The 18,797-nt window shown below is 42.0% G+C and overlaps 1 protein-coding gene across 3 annotated transcripts; it reads right to left on the bottom strand.

The window, feature by feature from the left end:
- Positions 1–7,323: 7,323 nt before the first annotated feature.
- GATAD1 (GATA zinc finger domain containing 1) lies at positions 7,324–17,839 on the bottom strand. Of its 3 annotated transcripts, XM_077857018.1 has the most exons (7): positions 17,431–17,839; positions 16,555–16,680; positions 16,383–16,441; positions 15,796–15,874; positions 14,338–14,397; positions 10,633–10,816; positions 7,324–8,919 (listed from the first exon to the last, which is right to left on the bottom strand). In XM_077857018.1, the coding sequence occupies exons 1-7, from the start codon at positions 17,707–17,709 to the stop codon at positions 8,729–8,731; spliced, it is 978 nt and encodes a 325-aa protein (XP_077713144.1). In that variant the 5' UTR covers positions 17,710–17,839; the 3' UTR covers positions 7,324–8,728. The 3 variants fall into 3 exon arrangements, with proteins under 3 accessions (XP_077713144.1, XP_077713145.1, XP_077713146.1); XM_077857019.1 differs by lacking the exons at positions 15,796–15,874; positions 16,383–16,441 and having other exon boundaries at positions 17,431–17,824; XM_077857020.1 differs by lacking the exons at positions 14,338–14,397; positions 15,796–15,874; positions 16,383–16,441 and having other exon boundaries at positions 17,431–17,830.
- Positions 17,840–18,797: the final 958 nt, after the last annotated feature.

Here is an 18,797-nt window from a genome sequence, read left to right on the forward strand (position 1 = left end):
GTTGGTTTTCTCCTAACTAGACTGCACTTGTTTTCATAATAGTAAAATGCTTTGCAAATTATACCTTGCATAAGTCCTCATTCTACCACATGTTAACTAATCCTCTAGCTGATTAATGCAAACACTAATGGGGGGATTTTATTTATAAGGGCTCTAGAATATAATACAAGTTATTCACAGCAGCATCATCTGTTACTAATTCTAAACTAGTTAGTGCAGCTTTTCTTTGTGTTGTGGTTGGTCTCATAACTAGGTTGAGTTTTTCTCTACCAAGAGGGAAACAATGCCGAAGTTCTTTTCCTTGTGGAGTTTGTATTATAATAACCCTTAGAGTAAACTTGCTGTGGGGGAGGGGCACACAACTCCAGCTTTTTTTGAACTTCTGCGGGTTAACATGGTGTCGGGTTAGGTTACATCTGATACATGGTCCTGGGAAAAATCACTTTATAGAGATGGCCTTTCCAAGTGGTTTTAAAAATTATCCTTCTATTGAAGTCTTCTAGGTCAATTATGTATGTTGACTAAATTTACAAATAAACTTGTTTATTCAACTAAAAAAAATATATCATAAAAGCCATGTATATGAAAAACCCACAATACATACCGTCTTCAATGGGGAAAACCTGAGAGCTTTTCCCCTAAGGTTAGTGACATGACAAGGATGTCCACTCTCACCATTGTTGTTCAACATAGTACTGCAAGTTCTAGTCAGCAATCAGACAACAAAAAGAAATAAAAGGCATCCAAATTGGCAAAGAAATCAAACTCTCATTCTTCGCAGATGACATAATATTCTATGTAGAAAACCCAAAGACTCTGGTGAAAAGTTGCTAGAACTGATACAGGAATTCAGCAAAGTCACAGATATAAAATCAATACACAGAAGTCAGTTGCATTTTTGTACACTGATAATGAGGCAGAGGAAAGAGAAATCAAGGAATCTATCCCATTTACAATTGCACCAAAAACCAGAAGATACCTAGGAATAAACCTAACTAAAAAGATAAAAGATCTGTACTCTGAAAACTACAGAACACTTAGGAAAGAAACTGAAAACACGAAGAAATGGAAAAACATTCCATGCCCATGGATTGGAAGAACAAATATTGGTAAAATGTCTTATGCTACCCAAAGAAATTGACACATTTAGTGCAATCCCTATCAAAACATCACCACCATTTTCCACAGAGCTGGAACAAACAATCCTAACATTTGTATGGAACCAGAAAAGGTGCTGAATAGCCAAAGGAATGTTGAAAAAGAAAACCAAAGTTTTCACAACCACTGTTGTGATGCCACCACTTCAAGCTGTATTACAAAGCTGTAATCATCAAAACAGTGTAATACTGGCACAAAAAAAGACCCACAGATCAATGGAACAGAATAAACAACCCAGAAATGGACTCTCAACTCTATGGTCAACAAATCTTTGATGAAGGAAAGAATATCCAATGGAAAAAAGACGATCTCTTTGGAAGATTGGACAGCCACATGCAGAAGAATGAAACTGGATCACTTTCTTACACCATACACAAAAATAAACTCAAAATGGATGAAAGACCTAAGTGTGAGACAGGAATCCATCAAAATCCTAGAGGAGAACACAGCAGCCTCTTTGACCTCAGCCACAGCAACTTCTTGCTAGACATGTCTGCAAAGGCAAGTGAAACAAAAGCAAAAATCAACCATTGGTACTTCATCAAGATACAAACTTTTTCACAGAAAAAGAAACAGTCAACAAAACTAAAAGACAACTTACAGAATAAGAGAAGATATTTGCAAATGTCTTATCAGATAAAGGGCTAGTACCCAAAATCTATAAAGAACTTATCAAACTCAACATCCAGAAAACAAAAAATCCAGTCAAGAAATGGGTATAAGAAGACATGAACAGCCATTTCTCCAAAGTGAAATGGCTAACAGGCACTTGAAAAAATGCTACCCATCAACTCATCATCAGGGAAATACAAACCAAAACCACAATGAGATACCATCTCACAAGGGGAACAATAGATGTTGGTGAGGATGAAGAGAAAGGGGAACTGTTGGTGGGAATGTGAGCGGATGCAGCCACTCTGGTAAACAGTATGGAGGTTCCTCAAAAAGTTAAAAATAGGGCAGCCCGGTGGCTCTGCGGTTTAGTGCCGCCTTCCGCCCAGGGTGTGATCCTGGAGACCTGAGATCGAGTCCCACACCAGGCTCCCTGCATGGAGCCTGCTTCTCCCTCTGCCTGTATCTCTGCCTCTCTCTGTGTGTGAGTCTCTCATTAATAAATAAAATCCTTTAAAAAAATGTTAAAAATAGACCTACCCTATGATCCAGCAATTGCATTACTAGGTATTTATCCATAGGATACAAACATAGTGATTCAGTGTGGAGCATGCACCCCAATGTTTATAGCAGCAATTTCACAATAGCCAAACTAAGGAAAGAGCCCCCCACCCCCAAAAAAGAGCACAGATGTCCACCGACAGATGAGTGGATAAAAAGAAGTGGTCTATATATATAAAGGAAAATTGCTCAGCCATCAAAAAGAATGAAATCTTGCCATTTGCAATAACATGGATTGAACTAGAGGGTATTATACCAGGTGAAATAAGTCAGAGAAAGACAAATGCCATATGATCTCACTCATACATGGAAGGTAAGAAACAAAACAGTGGAACATAGGGGAAGGGAGGGAAAAATAAAAGAACATGAAAACAGAGAGGGACACAAATTCTAAGAGACTCTTAACTCTAGGAAACAAACTGAGGGTTGCTGGAGGGGAGGGAGGTAGGGGGTGGGGTAACTGGGTGATGGACATTAAGGAGAGCACTTGATGGAATGAGCACTGGGTGTTATACTGATGAATCACTAAATTCTACCTCTGAAACTAATAATACACTGTATTAGTTAATTGATTTTAAATTAAAAAAAATTCATTAATTAAAATAAAAAGATCAGCAGTCTGCTCTACTAAGGGAGCCTGCGCATGAACAGCAGAGTGCAGGGATACTACAGTAAGCAAAAAATTCAGCTTTGTATTTTTTATTTCAGATATTAAGCAGTGGTCTCATTATCCTTTGGTATTTCCCTAATCAGTATAATAATCCATAACCTAAAATCTAGTCCTCTGTTAAGAATCTGACTGGGAGAACCATGAGTGTAAGTACTGACTATTAATTTTAAACCACACCTAGTTGTCACTACACTATCTTGGAAATCCCATAAAGGGTTGGGGTTTTGTGCACATTGTTCACTGCTGTAAACCTAGAACTGTGCCTTGTGCTGGTGATCAATCAATAATAATAAACATTTGTGAATGACTTGTTCTTATTTCTCAACTGAAATTGGGATAATCTTCCTTTGAATAAACGAAGGAAAAGGAAAACAAAGTCTAGTATTTTAGTTCTTAACTTTTTTTTTTTTTTAGATTAGAATAGATACGATTGGTTAGGAATCAGTTTTGATTATAAAAGTAATGGAAAAATTAACATCTACAACAGTTTCAGGAGATATTAGCAGCACTGATTTTTAAAATAGGCATTTTTACATTCCCATAGTAAAATGCTCAATATTGGTTAAGTGTAAAGGAAAAATAAAGACGGAAAAATAAAAACATAAAACGTAAAACACTGGGCAAAGATGTCATGCCATGGAGTTTCCTTATTTCCTAGACAACATGACATCTTTTTGTAAAGCTGACTTAGGACTCAACCTCCCAGGAAGTTTGCAAGAGTCAAACAAATCAACTAAAAGCCAAGGAATATTCCAGGGTAACAATTACCATCAACCATATATTGACAGAGACATTTTGCCTAGGGGTTTTGAGTAAGCTCTATGCCCAACATGGGGCTTGAACTCATGATCTGGAGATCAAAGGTCTCATGCTGTACTGACTGAGACAGCCAGTCACCCCTTGCTGAATGCTTCAGACAGAAAATTGAAATGGTGCATTTTGGCTCTAGACATTTGATCTGGCCTGTTATTCAGATATTTTGTAGGAATTCGTGTCAGATAGGGAATGCTACAGCATCTTCACAAAAGTAAAAATGCTGAGATCTAAACACCGATGTGCAAAATACTTAACCACAACCTAAGGTAATACATTTTAATCAAGATCCAGTCCATATAACTTACTGCTGAAACAATTTACAAAACAATACCTACTCTTAGTACATGTGATGATACTCTCTATTCCCTTTTTATTCTATCCTATTTCATACAAACAATGCTAGTTTTGATCCATACACGGGTTGAGACTTGCAAATTGAAAAATACTGACCTGAAAAGGAATAAAGTACTGGAATATAGAACTGCTTTATATCTTATGATTTTATTTCTTTATATATGTATGGCACACAAAAAACAACTTTAAAGCTACTGCTTTTTTGGCAAAGTACAACTCATCTAAGTAGGAGCATATCTTAGTATCCCAGAGATATTAAATTTATAATTGGTAGAATCTTTTTTTTTTTTTTTAATTAAGTAAACTCTACCCCCACTATGAGGCTCAAACTCATAATCCTGAGATCTTGGGCAGCCTGGGTGGCTCAGAGGTTTGGCGCCTGCCTTCAGCCCAGGGTGTGATCCTGGAGACTTGGGATCGAGTCCCACTTCAGGCTCCCTGCATGGAACCTGCTTCTCCCTCTGCCAATGTCTCTGCCCCTCGCTCTCTGAATAAATAAAATCTTTTTAAAAAAAGTCCTGAGATCTAGAGTCACATGCTCTACTGATTAAGCCAGCCAGGCACTCCCAAATCTTTTTTGTCTTTGGTGCAAATTTATCCAGTAGCACTTGGAAAACTTTCATATTCTCCAGTGTATACAGATAAAGTGGGTTCATCGTTAAGAAGTCCAACATAAAATTATTTGGATTATCTAATTCACCTTTCCCAATTTTGAAGGGATTACAGATTTTTAAAATCATCCCACATGTGGGGCACCTGGGTGGCTCATCCAACTCTTGATATCAGCCCAGGTCATGACTTCAGGGTCCTGAGATCAAGCCAGATTGACTCCATGCTCAGCGGGAAGTTTGCTTGAGATTCTCCCTCTCCTTCTGCCCCTCCTCCCTCCCATGCACATGCTCATGCTCTCTCTCTCTCTCAAAGAAATAAACAAATAAATCTTAAAAAAATCATCCCACATGTAAATCAAGCAAACAGTCCTTAACTTTTTGAGTTGATGTGTTTTCCCTTCCAAAAAAACTGTGACAAGCCATACAAGTACAGATTCAGTGCAGTCCTTATCAAAATATCAATGGCATTTCAGGGATCCCCGGGTGGCTCAGCGGTTTAGCGCCTGCCTTTGGCCCAGGGCATGATCCTGGAGTCCCTGGATGGAGTCCCACATCGGGCTCCCTGCATGGAGCCTGCTTCTCCCTCTGCCTGTGTCTCTGCCTCTCTCTCTCCCCCTGTGTATCTCATGAATAAATAAATAAAATCTTTAAAAAAAAAATGGCATTTCAGAGAAATAGAGCAAAGAAGCCTAAAATTTGTATGGAACCCTGAATAGCCAAAAGTAATCTTCAGAAAGAAAGACAAGGCTGATTTCAAATTATATTACAAAGCTATATTAATCAATCAGTAATTTTATTGGCATAAAAATAGATGCATAGATCAATGAAACAGAACAAGAAGCCCAGAAAGAAACTCATGAATATATAACCAATTTATGACAAATGAGCCAGGAATATACAATGGGAAAAGGACAGACAATCCCTTCAATAAATGGAGTTGGGAAAACTGGACAGTCATGTGAAAAGAATGACACTCAAATGCTAGCTTATACCAAATACAAAAATTAATTCAAAATAAAGAATTGGACATAAGACCCGAAACTATAAAACTCCTAGAAGAAAACATATGCCATGTGAAAATTAATGAAAGGAAACCTCATTTAAAATGAGTTGGGAGGGGATTGATTCCTGGGTGGCTCAGTGGTTTAGCGCCTGCCTTTGGCCCAGGGCGTCATCCTGGAGTCCCGGGATCGAGTCCCACGTCGGGCTCCCTGCATGGAGCCTGCTTCTCCCTCTGCCTGTGTCTCTGCCTCTCTGTGTCTCTCATGAATAAATAAATAAAATCTTTAAAAAAAACTATTAATCTAATAACAATCTGAAATTTTACTTGACTGTAGGGATTTGAAATTTAAGCCAGAGTTAATATGAACTAGTATTAATTTAAAAATCAATACCTTTTTATAGGACTATTTATATGTAGATATAGCCAATTATCCACTTTCTTTTTAAAATTCTATTCATTTATTTGACAGAGAGAGTACACCAGCACACACAAGCAGGGGGAAGGGGCAGGCAGGGGGAAAGGGAGAAACAGACTCTCCACTGAGCAGGGAGTCCAACATGAGGCTCAATTCCAGGACCTTGGCATGACCGGAGTTGAAGGCAGACGTTTAACTGAGCCACCCAGATGCCCCTCCACAGGCATTTCAAATTAGTGAACATCTAATTTGGACTCTACACCAAGCACCTCCCGTACGTGAGGACCCGAAGTTAGGTGCTGTGTGAGTCATAAAAATTAAACACACCATCTCAGGCAGCCCCGGTGGCTCAGCGGTTTAGCGCCAGCTTCAGTCTGGGGCCTGATCCTGGAGATCCGGGATCGAGTCCCACGTCAGGCTCCCTGCATGGAGCCTGCCTCTCCCTCTGCCTGTGTCTCTGCCTCTCTCTCCCTGTGTCTCTCATGAATAAATAAAATCTTAAAAAAAAAAAAAAAAAGCAGAAACTTCAGGGTAACAATAGAATAGGATATTGATTATTTCAAGGATCCATGGGAATCTGGCAAGGACTCATGGAGAGACAGAATTCAAGGGTCTTAAGAAAGGCCTTTCCGGTGGAGTTGAAGGGAACAGTATGAACAAAGGTTCAGTCAGGAAAATAAGGAGAGTGTTGGAGGAAACCTTTCAGTGTCAGGGAGAAAGGAGAGATAAGGCTGGGAATATGGCCTGGGACCACATCAGGGCAGGCCTTCAATATAGAAGAAAAGGAATTAATTTACCCTGTAAGTAGTGGGAGCCATTGGTATGTGTTGAGGAGGAAAGTGAAAATGCAATCTTTATTTTAAAAGATATTACACAAGTATGTACCAACTTAGAAACAAATGGTAAGTATATATACTGTTTTTTTCAATATTTCCTCATTTTAAGAAGTATCATACATTGTTTCTTCTATATTGGCCATTCTTTGAAATTTTCCTAAAATCAGTTATATGTTGATCAGTTTATTGCTCCAAATTATGAGAACACTGGTATTTTCTATTTATACCATGTTTAGGTAGAAAGCTCCACATTTAATTATTTAAACAAAATAAATCCAAAGTAAATATAATGTAAAAAATACACTTTAATCCAAAAGTTTGAATACTGGCACTTAGTTATTTACAATGGTATTTACAATCAATTTTACAGTAAACTTTGTGGGGAGAACTATGAACATCAAGCTATCTACAGTTGCTTCCTTCTAACAAACAAACCATAACTGTGCAGAAAAACGTTAACAGTTAACACTGCTACAATTCTGAATCATTATGATTAAATTAGATTCTGACAAATTTTCCTGGGTTTGAGAAACATTGGTTCAGTCAGGATAGTATCAGAGGCGAATGTATGCAATCCCTTCATATTGTTGTTCCCTTACTTAGCTAACCTGCACTTGAGCTAAAATCTGTATCTGAATTCTGGACAATTTCATAAAAAGCAGGGCACCTAAATCTTAAGACTTTATTTTAGGCCTGTTACTATGAGTCTCCAGCAGATGATTTAACTTTAGGTAGGCATTTTTAGATATTAATGATTATGACCTTTTGATTAATGATTATGTCATTTTTTTGATTGCACAATGGTTGCTTCAAAGATCATCAAGAAACTACCAAGTATGGGGACGCCTGGGTGGCTCAGCGGTTGAGCGTCTGCCTTCGACCCAGGGCCTGATCCTGGAGTCCTGGGATCGTGTCCCATATCGGGCTCCCTGCAGGGAGCCTGCTTCTCTCTCTCCCTGTGTCTCTGCCTCTCTCCGTCTCTCATGAATAAATAAAATCTTTTAATAAAATTTTTTTAAAAAAAGAAAATACCAAGTGGGATGCCTGGACATGACATGTTTCCTGTGCACGTTTCATGAAGCTAACTGTCTGGACTCTACAATTTTATGGTTTGGTTGGGAGCCTCACTTAGAGAAGGAAGGTGCAATGAAGATCAACAGAATAATTCTGAATCTATCTGCCACAGAATAAAGTTTTAAAAAGACTCAAAATAGTAAAATCATCCACCAATTACTTTCCTTAAGGTTAAACAGTCTATCTAGGATTTTCTAGATGAAAAAATAAAGCCTGTGTAACTCTGTGATAGACACAGTTGGCCATAGCTACATAGTCCTTGGTCAGAAATCCAACCTTAATTAACATTTTGTTCCAATAGGAAAGTACAGTCCATTGATTGTAATGAGTTTCTAGAAATAAATCGTGGAGAAAAATAGATATTATCCTGTTCCTAATGATCTCCTTGGAAATTGTGGCCTTTGCCTGGGAAGACACACATATAGAATATATTCAACTTTAAAATATTTAATTCCTTTTAAATTTCCAAGTAACTAGTAATTAACAAGCTAATGATTACTGGGCAGTTAGGGAAAAATGTTTAGTCTTTCCATCTAAGAATTTCATGAAAAGAAATATGTGGCATGTCTTATAGGAGAATGAACACAAGATGACTGGAAAGAAATTTCACTTTCTAAACTACAAATGGTTGGCGACGGTTTCCTTAATAGTGATTGCAGGAGTAGGTCCAACATGAGTCCATATGTAGCCCTTCTCTGGTCTGGTCGGAACTGTGGGAAACGGTGATGAACGGGACTTGAAATATTCAGAAGGTGCATGACACACAAATTCCAAGTATTCCATTTTCCTTGGAAGATCTTCCTCTGGTCCTAAAATGCAGTCAATGGAAAGATTAAACACATTTTTGAACATATGTATCCTTTTCATAAAAGATTAAGATTCCAAGATGCTACTAGGTGAAACCACTCTGGTGGTGACATTAGTCCTTGATACATGTGTTATTCTAAAGTCACTCTCCATCATTTTCTTTTACTTTAGCTGCTTAACTCCCCTAAACAATGACTCAATACAGAAAGGATTCTAAAAAGAATATTAGCACTGTACAATGTTTATTACATGCCCACCCCATTCTAAGTATGGTACATTTACAGATACTTTGAGTCCTGACAACTCTGATCTGAGGAAGGCACCACTATTATTCCTGTTTTATGTATGAGGATTATGAGACAAGAGAGATTAAGGAACTTGCCCAGGGCCCTGTCACAGCTAGTCAGTGCTGGGCTAGGAACCCAGATCATCTGGCTCCACAGTGTGTGCTCTGAACCTCTATGCTCTGCTCCCCACTCTTGGGTCTGAGGATTAGGAGAAGGAGATGAGAGGGGAGCCCCAGAGGTGATTCTTCACATCACTGCCTCTGCTGAGAGTCCTGTCCTATACGTCATGTAGATGAAAATCCACTCTTCTACGTACCTACAAGCAGAAGACTAAAACTGGTCAGGTATCAAACTTCACACAGAGATGAGAAGAACAGTAGTACATTATTTGTCCCTGATTTCCCTCTGGGAAAAAAAAAACCAACCCCAAAACCTTTGTATGCAAAAGTAATGCATGCTTGTTACAGAAAGGTTGAAAATATGGGGTAACTTAAAAACTCTGAACACTTTTAAAATTGTATAAATCAGCAACTCATTCCTGTGAGTCTACATCAAGAAACATTTATACCACTTCTGTCAGCCTTGAAATTAGTAAGAGAACAGTGGCTGCCATTTCAACTATACACAATGATACGATCTAATCAGTCTACGATGATGTATGTGACACGTAGAGGGACACCTAATGAAAACTTGTAAGATTCTAGAAATCATGGGGATAGTTCCTCTTGAAATTATTTTTAACTAGATTTTTATAAGTAAATATGCCTAAATAAGCCCAATTCCTGAGCAATAAATTCTTTAATAGCGTTTAACCTTGGGTCGTTCAGAAAAATCTTATCCACATCACTTTTTAGTAGGTATCTCCTGCCCTAACTCAAAATAACTGATAGCACTCAAACCCCAGCTATATAAGATATCTTTCATATTTTCTATAAAGCTCTTTACTTTTTAATATATAATGATGCTTATGTTCTTTTCGTTATGGACTGAATTATATTCCCTTCATTCCATATGTTGAGGCTGTAAACCCCAAAGTGATGGTATTTAGAGATGAGGCATGGAGTCTTTTGGAAGGTAATTAGGATTAAATGAGGCCTGAGGGTGGAGCCCTAACTTGATAGGACTGATGTCCTAAGGAGAGGAAGAGACTGAAGAATGTGCACACACAAAAGAAAGGCCACGTGAGGACTTAGAACGAAGGTGGTCAGTCACCTACAAGCTAGGAAGAGAGCTCTTGTCAGAAAGTGACCCTGACAATACCTTGATCTTCAACTTCTAGTCTGCAGTACTGTGAGAAAATAGGTTTTGTGTTTATGCCTCTCAGCCCGTGTTACCTTGTTGTGGCAACTCACTCACACTAATATCTTCTTTTACACAATAATGGAGAATTACCTGAGTTCAAGAAGCTGTACCACCTATCAAACTCACCGATGATGTAGGATGCAGGATCAAATTGGTCCCTGGGGCTTGAGAGGGTGGGAATGAGCCATGTCAGAGCGGCACTTTTCTCACAGTACTGGTCCTGGATGAAACCCCTAATCTGAGCATAGTAGGGCTTTCCATCTTGTTCATCAATCACAGAAACAACATCTCCAATTTGGTAATATACTCCCTGGAGGAAATAGAAGATCATCCCATATTTGAAATAAAAATAGAGAAAAGCAGCACAGCTATGAACTGAAACCTCCTTAACACAAAATAAATAGTTTGCAAAGCAGTGAGTAAAACGTCTTTGAGATGATCTGATGCATCAGTGTTTATACGGTTGATGCTCATTCTTTTTTCTTTAGAGAGTGTGTGCAAATGGGAGTGGAGGGCCAGAGAGGAAATCTTTTTTTTTTTTAAGATTTATTTATTTGAGAGAGAGAGAGAAAGAGTGTGCGCTCTTGGAGTGTGTGTGGGGGAGGGACACAAGGAGAGGGAGAGACTCTTAAGCAGACTCCATGCTGAGCGCAGAGCTGAGGTGGGGCTCAATCTCATGACCCTGAGATCAGAACTTGAGCCAAAATCAAGAGTCAGATGCTTAACTAACTGCATCACCCAGATGCCCCTTTTGATTTTGTTTTGTTTCTTTGGGAGAGAAAGAATCTTAAGCACACTCCATGCTAAGTAGGGCTTAATCCCACGACCCCGAAATCATGACCTGAGCTGAGATCAAGACTGGGACACCTAACCAACGGAGCCACCCAGGTACCCTGATGCCAATCCCAAAGTTGTTCACTCTTGAATGAAAATTATATACACTCACCAAAACTTGCATCTGTAGAAAACATTTGTTTTTAAGTCCTCTGATTTCATATCAGAATAGTACCATCCCTGTTTTTTGGCCACAGCCATTGAGCTGTTTAAAAGGGGAGTGACTTTGCTGAAGACTACTTTACTGAAGGCTACTGAAGGCAGAGAATGCAGCTAAGGCTTCTTCACCAGTTCAGTGGTCCATCTCTGGCCTTACTGAAAAGCAGTAATAGGAATAAAAATCTTTATGATACTCAGCACTTCCTTACATGGGTGTGGTTCTCAGCTGGTGAAGGTATCCTTGATTTGTAGGAACTAAGTGTGATTTATCACTGCTTCACTCAAAACAGGGCCTTGGTAGCAGATAAAGCTGCTGGGGCATGCACCTCAGCCATAATAATAATTCTGAAGAAATACTTTCAGTGAGTGAGCTGCGACAGGCATTCTTCCTGGTGGACCTTTCATCCATGTGTCTAAGGGTGACAGTTGCATATGGACCACTATGGATAGGTAGGGTCAGTGCAGGCCACAATCTGCTACTTGCTAGTTCATATCTATCATCAGCTGGTCTTTGTAGCCACTATTCAAGGTTCTAAGTTATTTGTCATATAAATACTTTGCATTTATGGCTTGCTTTGTCTACACATAGAATCATTATTCTCAAAATTTGTTTTTTTTTTTTGCACACACAAAGAATGGGACCTTGTTTATCATGGGCACTCAAATATATGCTAAATGAATATTGACTCAAAATATATAATAGTGTAAAAATAAAACTGCTAGGCAAAGGCAATGTCTTATTGAAAGATTCCAAGGGTGCCTGGGTGGCTAAGTTAGTTGAGCATCCGATTCTTGTGTTTGGTGCAGGTCATGATCTCAGGGTCATGGGATCAAGCCCCCCATTCAGTGTGGAGTCTGCTTCTCTGCCTATCTAGCCTAGCAGTGCAGTGGCAGCCTCTGATCGACATCAGTACCTGAATACTTTGTTGTACTTTGTCCTTATTACCTAACAAACACGGTGGTAGACAGCCATAAGAAATACGATACTTGTGGGGCACCAGGGTGATTCTGTTGGTTAAGCAGTTAAGCGTCTGACTTTGGCTCAGGTAGTGATCTCAGGATCTTGCATCAGGCTCCCCACTCAGTATGCACATGTACACACATCTCAAAAAAATAAACAAAATTTTTTAAAAAAAGAAACAGAAATACCATACTTGTAATAACAGGTCCCACATATCTTTTGCCTTTTGGTTGAGACATGCCTCAAAATCATTAGTACACTAAATCCTTAGCCAAACCAGTTGCTGCTTCTGCTTTTTTAAAAAAATTTTATTTAAGTAATCTCTACATTCAACATGGGGCTTGAACTCACAAACCCAGTACCAAGAGCTGCATGCTCTACTGACTGAGCCAGCCAGGTATCTCCCAACTAGTTGCTTCCAGACTTAATTTGCAAACTGTAAATTCAGCTGTGAGAGTGATACGCAAATTTGAAACCATGATGATGTCTATTTCTACTATTCATTAAGTGCTTATTCTGCTTAACATACATGATCTCACTTGACACACTGAGGTAGCTGCTACTTATAATCCCAATTTTATAGATGAAGAGACACCAGAGAGACGGGCTTGGCCCAGTTACACAGCCACTGGCCAGTGGGGCTGAGAGCTGAGCCCGGCCATCAGACTACTTCACTCCATGACTTGGTGGCTATAGAATCTTTGACAAGTTCATGAAGTTCTCTGTGCTGAATTGTTCTCATCCATAAAATGGGGATAACAGTAGCGCCTCATAGAGTGGACTGAACAAAGTCAAGCCTGTGAATTGCTCACCTTTGTGCCTGATGCATAGCAAACACATACTAAACTTTAGCTATTTTATCTATTACTAACAATGCATGAATTGCTGGAAATTTAGGAGAGACATTTGCCTGTATATTGGTTGTTTTAGACTACACAGATTCTGGGCTAACAAAAACAGGTACTGAGTAGAATACTTGAGTTTCTCAGTGTTTGGTCTCCTTCGGTCAGTTATGAAGCACTAATTTGTGCCACTGCCTCCCAAAAGATAGTTCAGACCCCCAAAACACCAACAGTATGTAAGGGCTGCTGCCTATACCACGCCCATCAGGCTTTGAGGTCTTTTTTTTTTTTTTTTTTTTTTAAGATTTTATGAGAGGACAGAGAGGTAGAGACATAGGCAGAGGGAGAAGCAGGCTCCTTGCAGGGAGCCAGATGCAGGACTCCATCCCAGAACTCCGGGATCATGCCCTGGGCTGAAGGCGGATGCTCAACCGCTGAACCACCCAGGCGTCCAGTCTTTCCTATGTTCCAACTGCTTTCCTAAGGCTTCTGGCTCAAAATCAACAATATGTCATGTCTCCCGCCAAAGTAGAAGATGTCTGTAGGCCTTGTCCCTAGGAAATCTGACTTTACTCTTTCATCAGAACATTTTAGACTCTCTCTCACCATCTACTTCTAGTTTAATCCCTGCCCCTGACCTTATTCCTCTTGCTTCTGCTTAAAGGCATTTTAGAATCTCTGTGCCTACTCCAGATATTAGGTCTACAAACCCTCTATCAGCCCAAGTCGTCACTCTGTGCTTCTCGCACAATGACTGTCACAGTGACTAGGAAGGCTCACACTTTCATGACTCCACACTATACATTAGCATTTTAAGATACTTAAAAATACCATGTTTCAATAAGCAACTACCCCTCCTACCTCAGCTCTGGATGAGATGTTTTTATACCAGCCACCTATGGGAAAAAAGGCTTAGAAAAGAACAACAAAAAAATTACACATTATACAAAGGAGCAGAGACCTCTGGATTAACCCAACATTTGGCAGCATATCCTAAAACAGGCCCAAATCTTCCCTTAGTAACCCTACTGTTACCTTGTAGAAGATTGATTCTGCAGTGATTATAGTGGAAACAGACTCAGGAGCTTTGATGGGCTAGGGGGAAAAAAAAGTTAAAAATATTAGCACACTCATAGTGTGCACGTGTGTATAGCATATACAGGCATTTTTCCGGTCATTGAGTTCTGTAACTTAAGAAATACTAAATCTGTTGCCTGTTGACAAGAAGTGCAATAGAGCAATAAACAGTTTTCTGAATGTTGCAAAGCACAGTCTGAATATTTCTGTGGCTGTTTCTGCTACCATCGGCTTAAAAATTGCTAAGAACCAAAGTACAAGCTTCTGACTATGCCACTGAGATCTACAAGGGCTCTCAAAGCTTTATTACATATTAACATTCTAGTTATAAACAATATGCCGGCTCTGATGGCTTGGCCATGATCGGAATGAAGTCATAAAAGAATGTGTAAATTAACATAAGGTGGAAAAAGTGTCTTTTTAAAAATTTTTATTTATTTATTCATGAGAGACAGAGAGAGAGAGAGGCAGAGACACAGGCAGAGGGAGAAGCAGGCTCCACACAGGAAGCCCGATGTGGGACTCGATCCCGGGTCTCCAGGATCAGGCCCTGAGGCAAAGGCTGACCCACTCAGGCATCCTGTGGAAAAGTATCTCTTTGAAGACATTTTCCATCTCAACTACGGTACTAGTTGGGACCCTTGTCATCAGAGGAAATGTTCCAGGGAAGCTGAACTAAGACTATATGCAACTTCCTTGGCAGTTCTTAGTTATTTACCACCACCCACCCATTACAGCAATCCCTTCTTAAGCTGCAGTACATGCTTATATGTCACAACACAAAAACCAGGCCTCCCGAAATGTGTCTTGGTATCATCCTTGAAGACAGGGGTTGCTAGAGAAATAGCTACTGAAATAACTGCAGAGCATATTCTACCACAGAGGGAAACATGTGGTGATGCAACTATCATCAATCGCACGTTGACTTAACATGCTTTGTTAGCAGGTGTCTCATTTTAAGAAAACTAAATTAGAAAAGTCTTAAATAAATTAGGGGCAACTGGAGGATCCCTGGGAGGCTCAGCGTTCTGGAGCCTGCCTTCGGCCAGGGCGTGATCCTGGAGTCCAAAGTTGAGCTCCCTGCATGGAGCCTGCTTCTCCCTCTGCCTGTGTCTCTGCCTCTCTCTCTCTCTCTCTCTCTCTCGGTCTCTCTGTGTCTCTCATGAATAAATAAAATCTTAAAAAAAAAAATTAGGGGCAACTATTTTCAGTAAGAAAAGAATCTGCAATCTGCACAAGAATTTACTACAGGGGGAATGCCTGGGTGGCTCAGCGGTTTAGTGTCTGCCTTCGGCCCAGGGCATGATCCTGGAGTCCCACATTGGGCTCCTGCATGGAGCCTGCTTCTCCCTCTGCCACTCTCTCTGTCTCATGAATAAATGAACAAAATCTTAAAAAATAATAATAATAATTTACCACAGGGCCCCTCTGTGTTTTACAAGGGAATATGCCCAACTTCAGAACTTCCTTTAGTGGTAAGGGAAGCATTCCTGTTCTGAAAGAAAAGAACACCGTACTGAGGTTTAAAAAAAGTCGTCTATAATGCACTGCCCACTGTGTATGGCCATTTTCCTCTTGTTTACAAAAATACTGAGAACTCCATGCAACAAAAGGCACTTTCAACTACTCCCCCGCCCCACACACACATCTTCCAACCATCTATTTTTTTATAGCAGCAGAAGGTTTAGCAAAATTTTTGATTCACATCCATCAAATTGATTATCGTAAACTTTCTGGGGCTGTAATAAACAAATGTGGAAATGAATGAGTTCCAGTATTATTTACTTAGATCTTTAAAGAATCAAAAAAAAAATTTCTTCCCTAATATATCTGGCCTTATCAAGAACCATAATCCCACCTCTTCCTTTGCATGGAGGACCCTATAAAATGCATTCAAGATTTATGTTTCTTTTTTTCAGACTCAAACCTTTTATTTCCCAGCAGGAAAAAAAAAAAAAAAGCTAATAAAATAGGATATTATTAACTATAAATAGTATGTATACCTCCTGCAACAGAGCTCACTTCCTTCCAGCAAGTGTGGACCACTCACTCCCCCAGGACACTGCGGAAAGGCCCCGGAAGAGCAAAAGTTCAGATGGGAGATGAAGGCAGTGACAGGACACACTACACACACAAGGCCATTACTGTAAAAGACACTGTCCACAATCATCTTACATTTTTTAATTTAAAAATATGTCTTCTCCCTTTTCCTTTGGTGGAAACTTTCTTTTCAGCAGCTGGAGCAGATTTGTATTTAGTGTTTCTCAGCCGAGCAGACCTTCTGTGAATTTCCTGCTTACTCTGTTACAGAAACAATTAAAGAACAAAAAAGATCAAAGTCGTAGAAAGATTGCTGTCCCCATTCAACCATCTTCCGGGGACTCCAGAGTAAGCCCCTTACGCTGACTGACCTTTCAAAACCACCCAAGAGTGTGCCTTTTCTTTTGCCGCTGGGAAAAAGTACCTCCGGAACTGGGCTGATTACAACAGGGAGCGCCCTAGACAAGCATCTGCAGAGCCTCCAAAAAGGTGTCAACTCCTTACAACAGGGCCTGGGGGAGGCGTCGGAGGGAAGTCCAGGGCAAGGGGAGGACTACTTATTTGTTGTTTATAGTCCAGGAGAACTCTCCGACCCCAGGGAGCACGTTGGGTATGGCCCTTCCTGCAGTGGGATACTTACCGTGCTGTCATTTAAAACAAGGACACGATAATCTTACTTAGTAACATAATAAATTAACAGGGAAGTCAGTCCAGCAGCACGGCCCTATTTACGTATGTACACGTGTGAGATGTCTGGTTACCGCCGCGGATGTCACTACACTGAGGGGGGGGGTGGGGGTGGGGGGACTTCTGAAGGGTCTTAAATTTTCTTGCTCCTTTACACTTTCAATTTCTCACAATAATAGAAGGTGCTCCGCCCGGGCCAAATCTACACAGTCGCAGTCCCCGCCAGGCGGGAGCGGGCGGGCCTCCCCAGCAGGGTCACCGCGCCCCGGAGGGACCGCGCCCCCCGGCCGGCCGGCCTCCGCGGGGGGGCCCGGAGGAGCTCACCTGCTTGCCGCCCCCGCCCCCGTTGCTCTGCGGAGGGGCGGCCGAGGTGCTGGCGAAGGTCGCCGCGCCGAAGCCGCCGCCGCCACCGCCGCCACCGCCGCCGCCGCCGCCGCCGCCCCCCGTCCCGCCGGCCGCCCCCGAGCCGCCGCCGCCCGCGCCGCCCGCGCCGCCCCGGCCCGTGCAGTGGTGGCAGAGGATCTCCCCCTGCGGGCCCTTCTTCCACATGGAGGACGACGTGGTCTTGCAGACGCTGCAGGTGGGCTTCAGGCCCAGTGGCATCGTGGCGGGCTCGGGCGGCCCCCGCGGGCGCAGCGACACGGGAATGGCGACCGCCGGCTCGGGCCGCCCGCCGGCCGGCCCGCCACTCCCAGCGACAGGAAGAGCGGCGCGGGCGCCGAGCGGTCCACGCAGGGACCTGAGGGCGGCCGCTGCCCCCTGGAGGCAGGAAGGCGGCGACACCCGCTCCGCGACAGGCGGCGGCCGCGGCGGCCCCAGCGGCGGGAGGCGGGGCCGGGGGCGGGGCCTGGCCCGCGCGGCTTCCGGCGGTGGGTGGGGCCTGCTTGCCGCGGCCCCGGCCCTCTGACCGGAAGTGCCCCCTCGGGCTCCCCGGAAGCGGACCGTGGCGGGGACCCCCGTCTCCCTCTGCGGGAGGGGCGGGCGGGCTTTTTTTGGCTTTAGGTCTGGGATCGGCCGGGGAGATGCAGAACGCCGAATTCAACTTGAATTTCAGAGAAACCACGAGTGCCATTTTGATATGAGTGTATCCCATGCACTATTCTTGGTTTCTCTGAAATTCAGATTTAACTGCGGGTGCTGTGTTTTTATTTGCGAAGTCTGGCACTCCTGAGGACGCCTGTACGCTGTTGAAGATTACAGTGTAGACCCCCCAGATACTTGTGCTGAATGTGTCGTGTCTATTGACGTTCATGCATTAGTTGAGACACATTTTAAAACATTTAGGATGGGGCAGCCCGGGGCGGGGGGACGGGGGGCTCCGCGGTTTAGCACCGCCTTCCTGATCCTGAGACCCGGCATGGCATCGAGTCCCACGTCGGGCTCCCTGCATGGAGCCTGCTTCTCTCTCTGTGTGCGTCTCTCATGAATAAATAAAATCTTTTTTTTTTTTAATTTTTATTTATTTATGATAGTCACAGAGAGAGAGGCGCAGAGACACAGGCAGAGGGAGAAGCAGGCTCCATGCACCGGGAGCCCGATGTGGGATTCGATCCCGGGTCTCCAGGATCACGCCCTGGGCCAAAGGCAGGCGCCAAACCGCTGCGCCACCCAGGGATCCCAAATAAAATCTTTAAAAAGTAAGAAAGCCTACGATGATGTCAAGCAGATGTTCCTTAGCTATTGGGTGGTGA

Source organism: Canis aureus, chromosome 18 (genome assembly GCF_053574225.1).
Source record: "Canis aureus isolate CA01 chromosome 18, VMU_Caureus_v.1.0, whole genome shotgun sequence".
NCBI classification, from domain to species: Eukaryota; Metazoa; Chordata; class Mammalia; order Carnivora; family Canidae; genus Canis; species Canis aureus.

What these genes read in the sequence shown, in the direction of transcription:
- GATAD1 (XM_077857018.1), bottom strand. Translation starts at nt 17,709, where the DNA reads ATGCCACTGGGCCTGAAGCCCACCTGCAGCGTCTGCAAGACCACGTCG. An exon ending in AGTGAGCTCTGTTGCAGGAG is followed by an intron (nt 15,875 to 16,382) that starts GTATACATACTA and finishes CTTTTCTTTCAG; the next exon opens with AACAGGAATGCTTCCCTTAC. An exon ending in CAGAATCAATCTTCTACAAG is followed by an intron (nt 10,817 to 14,337) that starts GTAACAGTAGGG and finishes TATTTCCTCCAG; the next exon opens with GGAGTATATTACCAAATTGG.